The sequence below is a fragment of the Rhinatrema bivittatum genome, chromosome 3, assembly GCF_901001135.1.
Source record: "Rhinatrema bivittatum chromosome 3, aRhiBiv1.1, whole genome shotgun sequence".
Taxonomy (NCBI): domain Eukaryota; kingdom Metazoa; phylum Chordata; class Amphibia; order Gymnophiona; family Rhinatrematidae; genus Rhinatrema; species Rhinatrema bivittatum.
Genome location: NC_042617.1, coordinates 227949071 through 227967568, shown reverse-complemented (window position 1 = coordinate 227967568; position 18498 = coordinate 227949071). Strand labels below are relative to the sequence as shown.

At 41.8% G+C, this 18498-nt stretch overlaps 1 protein-coding gene across 10 annotated transcripts in view; it reads right to left on the bottom strand.

The window, feature by feature from the left end:
* The window catches only part of PHF10 (PHD finger protein 10), an 885396-nt gene that overhangs the window by 749397 nt on the left and 117501 nt on the right, over nt 1-18498 (bottom strand). For 6 of the 10 annotated variants that reach the window (XR_003855489.1, XM_029594266.1, XM_029594268.1 and 3 more), the window contains exon 4: nt 17150-17239. The exons of 3 other annotated variants lie outside the window; for them this stretch is intronic. Coding sequence is in view for 6 of the 7 variants with exons in the window: in XM_029594266.1 (XP_029450126.1) it covers nt 17150-17239 (90 nt within the window). In the remaining variant the exon portion in view is untranslated. The remainder of the gene's footprint in view (nt 1-17149; nt 17240-18498) is intronic. One more of the 10 variants, XM_029594273.1, reaches the window with a different exon arrangement.

The following is an 18498-nucleotide window of genomic DNA, read 5'->3' as shown; positions in this document are numbered from 1 at the left end:
CACACACACACACTCCTCTCACTAGTACCTCACTTACGGGCTGATACAGTAAAATCGCGGGAGAGCGGGCGAGTGCCCGCTCTCCTGTGCGTGCGATTCAGTATTTTAATTTATTTTAATTAAGGCCGGCGGTAAAAAGAGGTGCTAGGGACACTAGCGCGTACCTAGCGCCTCTTTTTTGACGGAAGCGGCGGCTGTCAGCGGGTTTGACAGCCGACGCTCAATTTTGCCGGCATCGGTTCTCGAGCCCACGGGAACCGAACGCTGGCAAAATTGAGCGTCCGGTTTTCGACCCGCCAGCCGCGGGCCCATTTTAAATTTTTTATTTTTTACTTTTTTAAACTTTCGGGACCTCCGACTTAATATGGCCATGATATTAAGTCAGAGGGTGAACAGAAAAGCAGTGTTTACTGCTTTTATGTGCACTTTTCCGGTGCCGGCAGAAACTAGCGCCTACCTTTGGGTAGGCGCCAATTTCTGAAAGCAAAATGTGCGGTTTGGCTGCACATTTTGCTTTCTGAATCGCCCGGGAATACCTAATAGGGCCATAAACATGCATTTGCATGTTGCGGGCGCTATTAGGTTCGGGGGGGGGGGGGGGGGGGGGGGGGGGTTAGACACGCGTTTTGGACGTGCTAGTACCCCTTACTGAATAAGGGGTAAAGCTAGCGCATCCAAAACGCGCGTCCAAATGCCGGCTAACAGTGCACTCCGAAGTGCACTGTACTGTATCGGCCCATTACTCCCTTTAACTCCTTTGAACTGACCTCATCAATAGAAACAGAAAACATACTCAAAAAAATGAGACTTGCCCGACACCCCTCCGACACATTGCCCACCAAAGCCCTACTATCTATCCCCAGCACAATAGCAAAACCCATTGCTGATATCAACTCCTCACTCTCCTCGTGAATTATTCCCGACCCCCTCAAGCAAGCATCCGTCAAACTCCTACTCAAGAAGCCTAGCCTCGACCCCAATGACCTCTCTAACTTCCATTTCTGTCCAAAATACTTGAAAAAATAGTCATTCAACTCTCTGACCACCTTGAAAAATATAACATCCTCTTCCCTTCTCAATTCAGATTTCGAAAACTATATAATACCGAAATCCTCCTACCCTCACTCACTGACACCATTCTAAGTGGCTTTGACAAAGGTCACTCATACTTACTAGCACTTCTTGACATCTCAGCAGCCTTTGACACTGTTAACCACAACATACTCCTAACACGCCTTGGTGAAATTGGCATCACTGGCACCCCCTTTCTATAGTTCAAATGCTACCTTACCAACAGACTCTACAAAATAAAAATTGACGAACATGAATCGAAATCTATCCACCTCTCCAGTGGCGTTCCAAAAGGATCGTCACTATCCTCCACCCTATTCAATATATATCTACTTCCCCTCTGCCAACTCCTCACTGACCTTGACCTCACACCCTTCATTTATGCAGATGATGTGCAAATACTCATCCCCATCACTGACTCCCTAACCTCCACCATAGAAAGATGGGAAAACGCACTCATCTATAAATAGTCTCCTCACTTCCTTAAACCTGGCCCTCAACTCCTCTAAACCCGAACTTCTCATAAACACCCCCCCCCCCCTCTAAACCTGAACTTCTCATAAACACCACCAACCCCCCCCCCCCCTCCCTAAGGAAGACCTCATTCTCACTCCAAGCTCGAGACCTAGGCGTCAAAATTGATAATCGCCTCAACCTACAAAAATTCATCGGCTCAACTTTGAAAGATTGCTTCTTTAAACTCAATACTTTAAAAAAACTCAGACCCCTCCTCCACCTTAGTGACCTCCGTACAGTTTGTCAAGCCACTATCATGTCCAAAATTGATTACTGTAATTCCCTCCTTCTTGGTCTACCCAAAGCCACGATCAAACCTCTCCAACTGTTCCAAAACGCTGCTGCGAGAATACTCACAAATTCTCATAAATGTGATCATATCGCCCCTATACTCAAAGATCTGCATTGGCTCCCCATCCACCAACACATTACTTACAAGACACTCACTATAATACACAAAACCCTCCACAACCAAAACATGCACTGGATGAAAGACACGATACTACTCCATGCCTCTAATAGACCCACCAGATCCTCTTACAAAGGTACCCTCCACACTCCCACCCCAAAACATATACACCTCAAATCTACAAAAGAGCATGCCATTTCCATCGCTGGCCCCTATGCTTGGAAAACTATGCCACCCGAACTCAGACTAGAGCTGAGTATGCAAAAATTCAAAATAAAACTCAAGACTTGGCTATTTAAGTAAGCCTACCCTTAACCCCGGCATACTTTAACCTGCTAATGCTTCTCTCCAATCTAAACTTAGGAAACATATTGTGTATATAATTTTTCTAGACATTGTACATGCCCCTGGCTACTTGCTCTTATACATCCTAATTCAAGTTTGGGACACATATTGTGTATATAAGTTCTCCAGTTTTGTTTTCTTACATGCCTTTTGCGCTCATCTACCGTGCATTCTTTTTATGCACCTCCCAGTTCTTCATTACCCTGTTTTTTGTAACTGCTCTTTTCCTATTTCGTTCTCCCCTGTTACATGTAAACCAGCTTGATATCTCTGATGAATGTCGGTTAAGAAAAACATTAAATAATAAATAAATAAATAACTACTGCGCTGTCAAAATCCACAAATACTAACACAATCCAAGAATCCTTTTCGCTTATGTCAACGAGCTCACTCAACCAATCCAAAACTCAATCACAACAATCAAGCCAACACACACCACCGACCACCTGGCACAAGTCTTAAATAACAAAATCCTAAATCTACTTGCAAAAAAATCCCATCCCAAATTTCAAGGTCACCATAGATCCACACACAAACTGCATCAAATGGACACACTTTGACGATGTTGCATCAACTGAAATTGAATCCATCATACAAAACATGAACCCTGCAGCCCATCCCATCGACCCCATTCCTATAAAATTCCTTAAATAAATACCGAGCCACATTGCCAAACCAATTGCATCCATAATCAACCTATCACTTGAACAAGGCACCTTCCCTGAAAACCTAAAATGTGCCATCATCAAGCCGATACTCAAAAAACCACATCTTTATGAAACTGATCTAGCAAATTTCAGACCAATATCGAACCTACCCTTCTTAGCCAAGATCTTTGAATAAATTGCAAACCGACAACTCGTTGAACACCTGGACTCCCACAACATCTTCTTCCCCACACAACTCGGCTTCAGAACCTCCCTCAGCACTGAAACACTGTTACTCTCCCTATCAGACACTATCCTCAAAGGACTCGACTGCAACACCTCCTACTTACTCATTCTCCTCGACATATCAGCCGCATTTGACACAGTCAACCACAAAACTTTACTACACAGACTACAAGAAATCGGACTACAAGACAATGCTCAGATGGTTCGAATCCTATCAAACAGATCATACAAGGTCAAATTCAACTACATCAAATCCAAGCCAATCCCCCCTACCTCACGGAGTCCCACAAGGCTCCTCCCTATCCTCCACTTTATTCAACATCTATATGACCCCACTATGCAAGCTCCTCAAGGAAGCAGATCTACAGCATTACGTATACGCTGATGATGTACAAGTCTCGCTCCCAATCAAAGACTCCACAGAACACACCCCTAGAACGATGGAACATACACCTCTCCTCAAAGCACCTACTATCACAACTATCCCTTACCCTCACAATCACGCAAAAACTGAAATCCTACACATGGCCAACAAACCCCCACCCCCTACCACCCCTCACTGACCCCTCCAACACAGCTTCCTATAAACCTCACACTCCCCACAGTCAAAAACCTCGGCATCTTTCTCGACAACGAACTGAACTTCAAGAAACACAACAACCTACTAAAAGACAGATTCTACCATCTCCAAATTCTAAGAAAACTCAAACCACTGCTATATCCTCAGGACTTCCGAACAGTTTTACAGGCTCTTCTCTAAACTGGACTACTGCAAAGCCCTACTACTAGGTCTCCCAGCCTCCACTCTCAAACCCATTCAACTACTCCAGAACGCTGCGGCCAGAGCGCTCACAAACAGCAAGAAGTCAGACATCACATCACACCCATCCTCAAAAACCTACACTGGCTTCCAATCCCCCAGTGAATACACTACAAAAAATTCTTACCATCATTCACAAAATCATCCACAACAACCAAACCAATTGGCTGCCCACCCCCATTCTCCTCCATACTCCCACATGAAATCGTTGCTCCTCAAACTCTGGCCTCCTACAAATACTAACACCCCCCCTCCCCCCCCAAAGCCTCCCACTGGGTATCAACAAGAGAAAGATCATTTTCCTATGCCTATGGAACAAACTCCCTATGGAACAAACTCCCCACAGAACTCAGAACAGATCCATTCACCCAATCTTTCAAGAAAAATCTTAAAACATGGTTATTCCGCAAAGCTTTTCCAATACCCCACACGAACCAACCTGAAACCAAAACCTCACCATGCAACCAAAGCAACCCCTTCCCACCACCACAACAATAAATCCACCCCCTCCTACACCAATGCTAACCGCTCTCATTATGCTACTATTCATGCTGTACATATATATTACTAAATAGAACTGTATATATATTACTGCATATATATATATTACTATTTATGCTGTATATTCATGCTCTCTATTTATGCTGTCTATGTACACTTTCTATTTAACTATTTATGCTATACTTATCCATACCACTCATCCCTACTACCCTCCCTGTTTACATACCGATGTGATATGTAATCATCTTCTATACCTGTCATAATTTATTTGTAAACCGATGTGATATGTAAATCGAACACCGGTATATAAAAACAAACAAACAAATAAATAAATAAATAATTCAGGTCTGTTGACATCAAAACTTGTGATCCCATCGCCAAGTTATTTCCTCTCTTAAACTGAGACATAATAAATCCCAGAAACTGGAGGGACAGCTTGTTACCTCTAGTAAGTATCTTTTAAGCAGATCCTTAGGAAGTGTTAAAGGTAACTTAGGGAATTTAATGAACCTGAGATTCTACCCTCTCTCAATATTCTCCAGATTTTCAAGTTTATTAGACAAAAGCAAATTATCCTTTATTAGAGAGTCTTGTAGAGGCTTAACATAAAGAATATCTTGATTGAACTTGTCTTATTTGTTGAGACACTTTTAGAGAGCTCCAAATTTTGTACCAGACTAATGCTCTGCAAATTTAGAAGCCATAGGATTCAGCTATGTGGAAATAAACATGCAAAGATCTTGAATAGCCTCTCAAATGGATTCCAATGTAAACTGAGCAGGCCATACCAGAGAAAATTGCTCTGAATAAACTTGAGCTCCGGCCAGAGAAATAGCAGTTTCAGGGGATATAACGTCATTCTTCTCAAAGCAAAAATATCCCCAATGTCACCAGAAGAAATCTGACCTGAAAACATAGTGCTACCAGCTGGCTCGGCATTCTCTGCCTAATACTCAAACATGTCGGCGTCATCAGCCAGCACTGAGTTCAGACGCAGAGTCAGTTCCCAGGCTGCCGTTGGATTGGCGGGGGAGTTCTGTGTATTGGGGAAAAAGATGTTGCAGAGTCTGGGAAGAAAGTGAGCAAGATTCCTTACCACACAGCTCCTAATGACTGCTCACCCAACATAACGATCTCTCACACAACGTGGGCATCCATTGGGCTGACTAGAGGTTGTTCCAGAGTGGCTGCAGAGAGCCTTCTCCTTAGCTCTCCTCTTCAGACCAGCATGCGGCATCATCAAGGGTAAGAAAGAATTCAGGAATCTGAAAGAACCAGCCTCACACTGTGAACAACTTCAGCACCATCTTGGATGCCCAGCCAATCAGGACTGTTCTGCAAATATACAATTTTAAAGTGCGGGAACCACACCGATGAAGGGTTGGTATATAGCATTCCATTCAGTTAGGGTTGAGAGGCCTTTTGAAATTAAAATCTATCTGTGGCTACTTCTGGTTTGCAATTGAATACTGCAGTTTTGTGATGCTCATGTTGCAAGTTTTGTTTAAAACCCCTTCTACCTATCCCATACTGGAAATGAATAGAGTTTAAGTTTGTGAATGATGAACACATGTAAAATGCACAGTTCACACCACAGTATTTAATGATCTGTATGGGAGGGAAAAGGGAGGGGGTCGGTTCATGGGAAGGAGCTGGGTCACACCCTGGAAATAAGAGGTGAGATTGCAGGTGTGTGAGGTCCCTTGGGGAGAATGGGAGAAGGTTTTTTTGGATCTTTAATGATGTGGATGGTTATTGATGTGGTGGAGTGAATGTGTGAGAGTATGGGTGATGTAGTGGTGTGAGTGAGTGTAGAGGGGGCTTGGAGGAAAGGAACAAACAAGGCCTAACAAAAAAAATGCTCAGGGATGCTGTCAATGTTGTAAAGAAAGAATGGAGAGGTTAATACGGACTTATGAATGCTTTAGGGCTGGTGGCATCTGAGAATTACTAAGGGAAAATATATGGTTCACCTTGGTGGGCTATGATGGTATACACTCGCCTATAAAGAATAAAAAGTCTATTCAAAAGACTCAATTCACAAATAGTTATGATACAAGAAACTCATTTGATGGATGTGGAGCATGCTAAGTTAAAACAGGAATGGGTCGGGCAATGTTTCTACTTCTCATATTCTAGGTGCCAAAGAGGAATGACAATCATAGTACATAAAAAACTCCCTTTTCAGTTGGAAAGACAAATCCAAGAAGAAGAAGATTAACTTGTTAGGCTTACTATCTAATAACAAAATTGCCTGTGCTATCTGTACACCCCAAATGTTTTCTCACATGGTTTTTTCATAACCCTAGTTACAAAATTGCTACAATATGCAGATTACCAGATTGTAGAAGGGGGAGATTTAAATGTAGTGGCTAATAGGCAAAACAACAATAAATTGTCTCTGGACATTAAAAAAAGGGATGAAACCAAGGGAGTAAACCTTGTACGCCAGGAACTGGGGCTGCTGGATGCCTGATACATCCTACACCTAGGTGAAGCGGACTACACATTCAACTCAGATCCACAAAAGAGCTATTCCAGATTTGACTATGTATTAGTTTCTGAGTCACTATTTCCTAAACTCAAATCAATCCTCTATAGGAGCCATAGCCATTTCAGACCATGCACCTGTAACTGGGTCTGCCAAGATCCAAAGCTTTCAACTGGAGGATAAAGCCCAGCTTGTTTAAAAACCCCAATTTCATTTGTACCTACAAGAAAAATGGATAGACTATTTGTCTTTAAATCAAAAATCCCAGACCACTAGCACATTGATATGGGAAGCAGGGAAGGACATGAGGGGATGCATCATTGCTTTACACAGCCAAAAAGAAGAAATTCAGAGATGATGAAATTATAAAATTAACGACAGCTCAGCAACAAGCCCAATTCACTCATCAGGCCATGCTCACAGAGGCTCACAAACAATTGATGGGCCATGAATAGGCATTATTAAACCAGATTTTGTTTCAAAGAGCTCAAAAATACTTAAACTACTTTAAACAACAGAGATATAAATATGGGAACAAAGCTAGTATGCTTCTGGCAAAACTGGTGAGGGTAAAACAACAACGTTCAGTAATTACAGGTATCAAAGATGGAGCAACCAGAAGACAGAAACAATTCATGGAATTTTTCTAGGCACTATATGCTAGACACCCTGAAGATTTTCATATGCAAACAGACTTCTTTAGTGGTTTGCAGTGGCCTACTATATCAGATGGACAATTGAGCAGATTAAATTTACAGGTAAAGGACTCGGAAATGTATTGATTCATCCAGAAACTGAAATTAGGGAAAGCAGCAGGTAGGGATGGGCTGGGTAGGAAATTCTATATAATTCTAAAGCTTTCTATATTCCCAACACTAACCAAATTTTATAACATCCTATTACAGCGGAAATGAATCAATCCTTAATCATAGTCCTACCAAAAAAAAAAAAAAAGGACTCTTGTGAATGTTGATATGAAATTATCTGCAGCCATTTTGCCCAACAGAATCAGCAATGTGCTCCCAGAAATAATCTAGCCAGACGAAATTGGCTTTATCAAAAGAAAGCATGGAGTACAAAATGTTAGGAAACAGATAGTGGGTTTCCAACAAAAAACTAACCAAAAGGCTTTGATCCTCATTTTTACATAAGAAACATAAGAAAATGCCATACTGGGTCAGACCAAGGGTCCATCAAGCCCAGCATCCTGTTTCCAACAGTGGCCAACCCAGGCCACAAGAACCTGGCAAGCACCCAAAAACCAAGTCCACTCCATGCAACCATTGCTAACGGCAGTGGCTATTCTCCAAGTGAACTTAATAGCAGGTAATGGACTTCTCCTCCAAGAACTTATCCAATCCTTTTTTAAACACAGCTATACTAACTGCACGAACCACATTCTCTGGCAACAAATTCCAGAGTTTAATTGTGCGTTGAGTAAAAAAGAACTTTCTCCGATTAGTTTTAAATGTGCCCCATGCTAACTTCATGGAGTGCCCCTAGTCTTTCTACTATCCGAAAGAGTAAATAACCGATTCACATTTACCCGTTCTAGACCTCTCATGATTTTAAACACCTCTATCATATCCCCCCTCAGTCGTCTCTTCTCCAAGCTGAAAAGTCCTAACCTCTTTAGTCTTTCCTCATAGGGGAGTTGTTCCATTCCCCTTATTTTGGTAGCCCTTCTCTGTACCTTCTCCATCGCAATTATATCTTTTTTGAGATGCGGCGACCAGAATTGTACACAGTATTCAAGGTACGGTCTCACCATGGAGCGATACAGAGGCATTATGACATTTTCCGTTTTATTCATCATTCCTTTTCTAATAATTCCCAACATTCTGTTTGCTTTTTTGACTGCCGCAGCACACTGCACCGACGATTTCAATGTGTTATCCACTATGACACCTAGATCTCTTTCTTGGGTTGTAGCACCTAATACGGAACCCAACTGTGTAATTATAGCATGGGTTATTTTTCCCTATATGCATCACCTTGCACTTATCCACATTAAATTTCATCTGCCATTTGGATGCCCAATTTTCCAGTCTCACAAGGTCTTCCTGCAATTTATCACAATCTGCTTGTGATTTAACTACTCTGAACAATTTTGTGTCATCTGCAAATTTGATTATCTCACTCGTCGTATTTCTTTCCAGATCATTTATAAATATATTGAACAGTAAGGGTCCCAATACAGATCCCTGAGGCACTCCACTGTCCACTCCCTTCCACTGAGAAAATTGCCCATTTAATCCTACTCTCTGTTTTCTGTCTTTTAGCCAGTTTGCAATCCACGAAAGGACATCGCCACCTATCCCATGACTTTTTACTTTTCCTAGAAGCCTCTCATGAGGAACTTTAATGCAGCGAAAGTTTTTGACTGTCTTGGAAGGATAGGTTTTGATTCCCTGAACTATTTGGATTTAACGGAGATATGTTGATTTGGCTACAAATACTATATTGAGGTCTAACAGCATGACTTCTGATAAATGGTAGTATAACTCTTAGCTTCAGCTTACAAAGGGGAATACAGCACGGCTGCCCACTGTCACCTCTCTTATTCATCATCGCGATACAACCCTCGGCAATTAAACTATGTGCAAATCCAAATTTCCAAGGAATTAAAGTCTGAAATAATGAGCTAAAAAAAGCCTCATTTGCAGATGACATTCTTCTCTTCTTGGGAGAGCTGCCCACTGGTATACCACTCATTCAAAACATTTTTCATCAATATCAATCTTTTGTGGGCCTAAAAATCAATTTCTGGCAGCTGAAGCGAGACCTGAGATTTGCCTGGGAGCCAGAGCGTCCATCTAACCTCACTCCTCTGTGGTTCCTGTGACGTCGCTGGGAGGAACCCTAGCCCATATAATCGGCACTACTGCGGCGGAGCAGCCGCAGCTGAAGCGGGACCTGAGATTTGCCTGGGAGCCAGAGTGTCCATCTAACCTCACTCCTCTGTGGTTCCTGTGACGTCGCTGGGAGGAACCCTAGCCCATATAATCGGCGCTACTGCGGCGCACCGCAGCCGCCGGTGCGCGCGGCTTTGTCCGGCTTAGTCCGGAGTTTGGACGGAGTTGGGGCAGAGAATCTCGGTCTCCTTCAGCAGCCACGGAGTATAAGTTGGTGAGTAAAATTATACGTGGAAATAATATCTCCTTCGAAATAATACTTTAAAACTATGCCGCACACAAAAAGGAAAGGAAAGGTTAGAGGAGAACCTCCAACTCCACTAGCCAATGTTCCTACCCAGTATTCAATTGGAAAATTTTTTCCACGATTTGGTGCAGAGACTCCGGGAGCGATACCAGCAAATGGTGCATGTGGAGAGCAACCACATTCACCTTTGGAGTTTAACATCTCGCTGAGTCCCGGAGAACCCGTGACTCCCCTACCCCCGAGCCTAACACGACCTCCAAGTTTAGAAGTAAGTAACCGACCGAAGAGTTTAGGTGAAACCCCTTCTTTTGGAGGAAATGCAGAGATGGAAGGTGCAAGGCCAAAAATTACGGGGAACATTGAGGTAAGAGCGAGTTCTCCTGTAACTTCAACACCGTTGGGACATGGGGGGAGGTCAGAGGCCTTGGATGGGAAAAAGGCTCTCAGTCCTCAAGGAGCAGTGAACTTGTTGGATAACTCTTTTGGATTACAGACGCAGCCTATAACACTGGAAGCTATCTGGACAACATTAACTGATTTAAAATCAATTATCCTAACATTGAACACAACAGTGACCGGGATACAAAATCAGATACTTGCAGTAGAACCACAAGTATTACAACAAGAAAAGAAAACTGCTGATTTGGAAAATAAGGTGAACCATTTTGAAAAAGTTCAGACGAGTTTGATGCAGGGAAGTATGATGAATATTAGGAAAATCGAAAATATTGAAAACCAAATGAGATATAAAAATTTAAGGGTTCTTAATTTCCCAAATGTGAAATTAATTTCTCCATATGAGCAATATAAAAAATACTTAATGGAAAATTTAATGTTGACTGCTAGTGATATACCAGCCATTGAAAAGATTTTTTTCATATCTTTGGGAAAGAAGAAGAGTGAAAATAGTCAACAGATCCCGCAGCAAAATGAAATGAGTGAACTAACTATGTTTCTGGAACAATCTATGTCTGAACAGGTGGAATTTAGAGGTACACTGTGTGTAAAATTTCTAAATAATATGGATAGAGATAAGATACTTAAGTTATCGTTGAAGAATAAGGATAAGTTGTATTTGGGCCAGAAGACATGGACCTTTCCTGACATAACTAGAGTAACTCAAATCCGTAGAAAAAATTTTCTTCAAATGGTTCAGGAAGTAAAGTCTTTGGGGGCGCAATGCACAATATATTACCCTAGCAAATGTGTAGTAAAAATCCAGCAGGAAAGGTTCGTGTTTTTTGAACCAAATGAGTTAAGAAGTTTTCTTGATGCCAGATTACCTGTCACTGAATCCTAGTCCGAGTTATCATAAAGTAGCACCATAGATTTCTTGCGTTAAAATTACCTGTTTTATTTGCTCTTATATTTTTCGCCAACTTATCTCTTATTTCCTTATAACAGAGTAGGATACCTTAAATTTGTTTTTTGAGTTTATATGTTTTGGATTTATATATGGTATATTGAAAAATGTACTATGATGATTCGACATATGTCTCTTTTGAACTGATTATTGCACCTATTGTATGACAAGCAGATATTGCTGTCTGTATTGTTTTAAAAATTGAATAAATAAAAAAAAAAAAAAAAATCAATTTCTATAAACTGGTAGCCTTACCCCTTGATGAAAATACTCAAAAACAGTGGCAGGGATACTTTTCCTTTGTGTGAGCACACGATAAAATCAAATATTTGGGAGTCTGGGTGTCCAGAGATCTTACATCATTATATAAACATTCTGGAGATGATGCAGAGAGTGAAGCCACAACTTCAAGTGTGGAAAAATCTCCTAGTATCGTTTATGGGCAGATACGCACTAATACAAATGATTCTTCCCCAGATACTCTATAGGCTTCATATGCTGCCATGCTGGTACGAAGAAAAGATCTCTTCTCCCAAAGATTTAGCTTTATTTAGTTCATCTGGAGGGTCAGAGCCAGGATGGGTTATGATAAACTTTCTAATACAAACAAAAAGGGGGGTTATAGCCCTCCCCAATTTAAGGTTCTATAACATTGCATGCTAATTGCACTTTATGGGCGAATGGTGTCAGGGAGTCTACAGGTATTATACAGAAGACTTGGCAGAGGATAAACTATACTATGGTCTCCATTCTGCTTACTACATATAAATGAAGGTTAAGGGAGCTAGAGATATCTTGATTTGGCCAGTGGTGCAAACCTGGCAGTGGATTAGACACCAGTGGAAACTGACATCGCTGTTTCTTTGTGGTAATAAACATTTTCTTCCTGGCAGTCAATACAGGTCTATTTTTCAGAGCTGGCAGGTAGCGGGAATTAGATGCATAGGCCAGCTGATCATGCCAAATACTACTGAGTGTCAGATGTTCATGACAATAAAGAACCAATATGAGCTTCCAAACTCACAGTTTTTCACCTTCTTACAAGCCAGACATTATTTGAAATTACTCTGGATTGCAGATCCTGGTGCATCCTGTGTACAGGGATCCTTGCCAAGTCCTCCGGAGACTGTAAGAACCGCAAAAGGTCAAAAACATTCATTCTCAGATCTGTTTCCTTGCTAATGTATAATGCCTTTGACGACTTATCCAGGAGCCTGGAACAGCAGAGGTCTACAGGTGGGTAAGAGTATTGTAATAAGTCTGGCAAGGGGTCTGACCAAATTTCCATTGAACTTTTTCTGATTCACGCAATGGGGAGATCTTGAACCATGACTGGGGCAAAGACCTCAGATACCTCAAAAGGGACATGCTAAGGATGGGTGCTGACCTAGCCAAAGTTTCCTCATCCTCCTCCAACTCAGGGCGGAACACTCCAACCACAAACTGTTGAGGGCTAACACCCATGGCCAGCAATTCTTGTGTAGAGCTATGCCTTAGAGTGGAGCTGATTGGGGCACCTGTTTACGAAACACCTCACCCATTTTAGATAGGAAAGGCTCAAAGCACCTCTCTCCTTCCTCAGAAGTCAAGGAGGCAAATAAATTCTTCCCCAACTCAGCAAGCTAGTCTGCTGGCTGCAGTTCTCTCTGAGCCAGAGTTGGAAGAGAGACATCCTCTTCAGAGAGCCAAAATAGCTCCTCCTCTGCCTGCTGGAATAGGGCTGAAGAACTTGGCTCAATGAAAGATCAGGCTCCGAAGCACTCTGTGCTCACCTGGACAGGTTCTGTGCCCAGGTCTCTGATGTCCACGCCAGCAAAATCTTCTCTAGCATCTTCATTAACACCATGAGCTTTGTGAACTGCATATCAGGGCTCTATGACGACAGTGTAGTAGAGTGCGCACTCCACATTAAGATTAACAATATAGAAAAATATAACTATATAAACATAGAAATGACAGCAGACAAGGATCAAATGGTTCATCTAGTCTGCCCAGCAAGATTATGGTAGTATCTGCTGTGCCGTGTAGGTTACCTCCATGCTTATCAATTTCCCAGACCGTAAACGTCAGGGCCATCGGTTGCGGTTTGAATCCATTTCCCCATTACACCTTGCCATTGAAGCAGAGAGCAATGTTCGAGTTGTATCAAAGTATCAGGCTTATTGGTTAAGGGTAGTAACTGCCGCATCAGCAAGTTACCCCCATACTTGTTTGCCCAGACCGTAAAAGTTGAGGCCCTCGTTGACCGCTGTTCAAATACAATTCCCCTTTTTCCCCTGCCACTGAAGTAGAGAGCCATGATATATTTTCATCAACAGTATAAAGGATTATTGGTTAGGGGTAGTAACCGCCGCACTGGCAAGTTCCCCCATGCACTCTTTTCTTCATTTCCATCATAAGAACATAAGAAATTGCCAATACTGTGTCAGACCCAGGGTCCATCAAGCCTAGAATCCTGTTTCCAAACAGTGGACAATCCAGGCTAAAAGAACATGGCAAGTACAAAAACTCTAAGTAGCTCCCATGCTAGACAACTTGATTAATAGCAGTTGATGGGCTTCTCCTCCAAGAACTTACCCAAACCTTTTTTAAACCCAGCTGCACTAACTGGCAACTAATTCCAGAGCTTAATTGTGCATTACATGAAAAAGAATTTTCTCCCATTAGCTTTAAATGTGTTACTTGCTCACTTCATAGAGTGCCCCCTAGCCTATTATCTGAAAGAGTAGATAACTATTCACGTTTACCCTTTCTAGATTTCTTATGATTTTAAAGACCATTATCATATTCCCCCCACCCCCCCCCAAGCTGTCTCTTCTCCAAGGTGAACAGCCCTAATCTCTTTAGCCTTTCCTCACAGGGGAATTGTTCCATTCCCTTTATTATTTTAGTCGCCCTTCTCTGTACCTTCTCCATCGCAACTATATCTTTTTTTGAGATGCAGCAACCAGAATTGTACACAGTACTCGAAGTGCGGTCTCACCATGGAGCGATAAAGAGGCATTATGACATTTTTCGTTTTATTTGCCATTCCCTTCCTAATAATTCCTAACATTCTTTTTGCTTTTTTGACTGCCGCAGCACACTGAGTCGTCAATTTCAATGTATTATCTATGTTTTAATCTGATTTATATATTGTTGTGAACCAGTATGATTGTTTCAGAATATCGGTATATAAAACAAAATAAATAAATGATGCCTAGATCTTTTTCCTGGGTGGTAGCTCCTAATATGGAACTTAACATTGTGTAACTACACCATGGATTATTTTTCCCTATATGCATCAGCTTGCACTTGTCCACATGAAATTTCATCTGCCATTTGGATACCCAGTCTTCCAGTCTCGCAAGGTCCTCCTGCAATTTATCACAATCTTCTTGTGATTTAACTACTCTGAATAATTTTGTACCATCTGCAAATTTGATTATCTCACTAATCGTATTCCTTTCCAGATCATTTATAAATATATTGAAAAGTACCAGTCCAAGAACAGATCATGAGGCTCTCCACTGTTCATCCTTTTCCACTGAGAAAACTGACCATTTAAATGTGTTACTTGCCCTTCTAAATGTCCTGTCTTCTAATTAGTTTGTAATCCTCGAAAGGATACCACTTCCTATTCCATGACTTTTAAGTTTCCTTTGACGCCTCTCATGAGGGACTTTGTCAAATGCCTTCTGAAAATCCAAATACACTATATCTACTGGCTCACCTTTATCCACGTTTATTAACCCCTTCAAAAAACGAAGCAGATTTGTGAGGCAAGTCTTGTCTTGGGTAAATCCATGCTGTGTTCCATTCTATATGCTCTGTGATTTTGATCTTTAGAATATTTTCCACTATTTTTCCCAGCACTGAAGTCAGGCTCACTGGTCTATAGTTTCCCTGATCACACCTAGAGCCCTTTTAAATATTGGGGTTAGAGTGGCCACCCTCCAGTCTTCAGGTATAATGAATGATTTTACAGGTAGGTTACAAATTTTAACTAATAGATCGGAAATTTCATTTTTTAGTTCCTTCAGAACCCTGAAGTGCATACCATTCAGTCCAGATGATTTGCTACTCTTTAGTTTGTCAATCTGGCCTACTACATCTTCCAGGTTCACAGTGATTTGGTTCAGTTCATCTGAATCATCACCCTTGACAACCCATCTCCGGAACTGGTATCTCTCCAACATCCTCATTAGTAAACACAGAAGCAAAGAATATATTTAGTCTTTCTGCAATGGCCTTATCTTCCCTAAAAGTCCCTTTAACCCCTTGGTCATCTAATGGTCCAAACAACTCCCTCACTGGTTACTTGCTTCGGATATATTTTAAAAAGTTTTTATTATGAGTTTTTGCCTCTACGGCCAACTTCATTTCAAATTCGCTTAGCCTGCCTTAATGTTTTACACTAAACTTGACAATGCTTATGATTTTTCCTATTTTCTTCAGATGGATCCTTCCAATTTTTGAAGGATTTTTTTTTTTTTTGACTAGCCTCACACAGCTCACTTTTTAACCATGCTGGTAATCGTTTTGCCTTCTTCCCAGCTTTCTTAATGCATGGAATACACCTGGACTGCGCTTCTAAGATTGTATTTTTAAACAATGTAAATGCCTCTTATACACTTAACCTTTGCAGCTGCACCTTTCCATGTTTTACTAAATATTTTCCTCATTTTATCAAAGTTTTCCTTTTGAAAATTTAGTCTTGGAGCTGTAGATTTACATATTGTCCCCCTTCCAGTCATTAGTTCAAATTTGATCATGCTATGATCACTATTGCCAAGTGTCCACCCCACAGTTACCTCTCTCACCATTCCAGCATTTCACGGAGAATTAAGTCTAATATAACTCCCTCTCTCTCATTGGTTCCTGAACCAACTGCTCCATGAAGCAGTCATTTATTCCATCCTTTAGCCTTTAGGGATCCACAGTATTTATTTCATGCCCCTTTGAAATCTTTCACTGTTTTGGTCACATGGTCATGCAAAAGCTCAGAGAAAATCATACCAAGGAGCTCACAAGGCAGCACATGTGCAGGAGCACCATGCTTTGTTACTAAGCTCAGAGAGATGGCACTGCTCAGTGCTGTTGGAAGACATTCAGCCTTGCTTGTCGACAGAAAAAACTGCTACCTTGGTATGGAGGCTGATAGTGCAATAGCTCGGCTTTGATAATTAATGCCCCAAACCTTTACAAGGCAGAAATTGTAGCACATTTTTCTGGAAAGACACAGAGAACATAAAAGTTCCAAAAGCTGGCATCATTTATAGTCAACTATTTCCATGATTTTAATTCATGTTATCTTTGAAAACTAATGAGAAATTACTACTTACCTGATACTTTCAAATTAATCCAGAACAAATGGGTTATACACCTCTACCAGCAGATGGAGACGTAGCAAACTGACGTTACAGTACGTATATCCCTGCAGTGACATCAGCCTGCAAGTATTGTCTTCAAAAGAAACTGTTGACAGACTAGCAAAAATCTTGATTAAAAACAACTATTTCAATACTCAGCTAACAGTCAACACTGAGCTCAAAGAAGAATGCATAAATATTAATCTAGGGACTGGATTAACACTTACCAGTAAACCCTGTAACACATACTCACACAAGAGGACCAAAATGCAAACATTTGGCAGCCATGGAAGGGAAGATGAATTGATCTAAAGGTCCTAAAAAAAAAGGAAATTATCAGGTAAGTAGTAATTTCTCATCTTTTAGCATCCAGTCAGATGAATCCAGAACAAGTGGGATGTACCTAAGCTATTCCTGAATAGGGCGGGAGGCTGCCCACAGTCCAGTCAAACCCACACATGCAAAGGCTGCATCCGCCAGGACCTGTACAGCCGAACGATAATATCTGGAAAAGTGTGTAAGAACGGCCACGTCGCAGCTCGCCAAATTTGTCAACAGGGGACAACAATCTAACTTCTGCCCATGACACTGCTTGAGCCCCAGAACGGCTTCCCAGCATCCACATATGCAGCCGTGACTACCTCCTTAATCCAGCGAGCTATCATAGCCTGCGAGGCCAGCTCTCCCTGTCTAGTACCACCGTGAAGAACAAACAGGCAAACAGACTTCCGGAAACGCTTAGAAACCTCCAGATACCTGACAATATGTTTCTTGATATCCAATATTGCAAGACTACACTCCTCCGCATCTCTCTGATCACAGATGGCAGGAAAAACAACTGATTCAAGTGAAACTCAGTGACCACCTTCAGTAAAAAGGAAGGAACAGTATGCAGCTATACCGCTCCAGGAGTACCTGAAGGAAAGGTGCATGGCAAGGCAAGACCTGGAATTCGGAAACCCTACGAGCAGAGCAAATTGCCATAAGGAACACCATTTTCAAGGACAGGGTCTAAACGCAGGGCCTGCCAAGACAACCTATACCAATTAAAACTCCAAAGGGGCACCAGAAACCACAAGGGATGATGAAAATGGTTCACTCCTTTCAGATAATATCCCATCAGGATGAGCCAACAAGGAACCACCATTTACCTGATCCCTGAAACAGATGAGAGCCGCTACTTGCAACTTTAAAGATTCAAGCCATCCTGCAAAAATTCCAAAATGAGCGGAATCTTGACTAAGAAAGGAAGAGTACCTTGATCCTCAAACCAAGCCTCAAACACTCTTCAACCTGCACACAGGCTAAGGAAGTGGAGAACTTTCTAGCTCTCAGTAAGGAGGAAATCACTGCCGCAGAGTATCCCCGCTTCAGCAAGTGAGTCCTTTCAAAGGCCATACCATAAGACAAAATCGAGTTGGATCTTCGTGAAGGACAGCTCCCTGCCACAACAGGACCCTGTGCACTGGAAGTCGAAGAGGCGAGTCCACCAGGAGTCTCCACAGATCTCCATACCATGGTCTCCTGGGACAGTCTGGAGCTATCACGAGCACCATCCCTTGGAGAAAAGGCAATA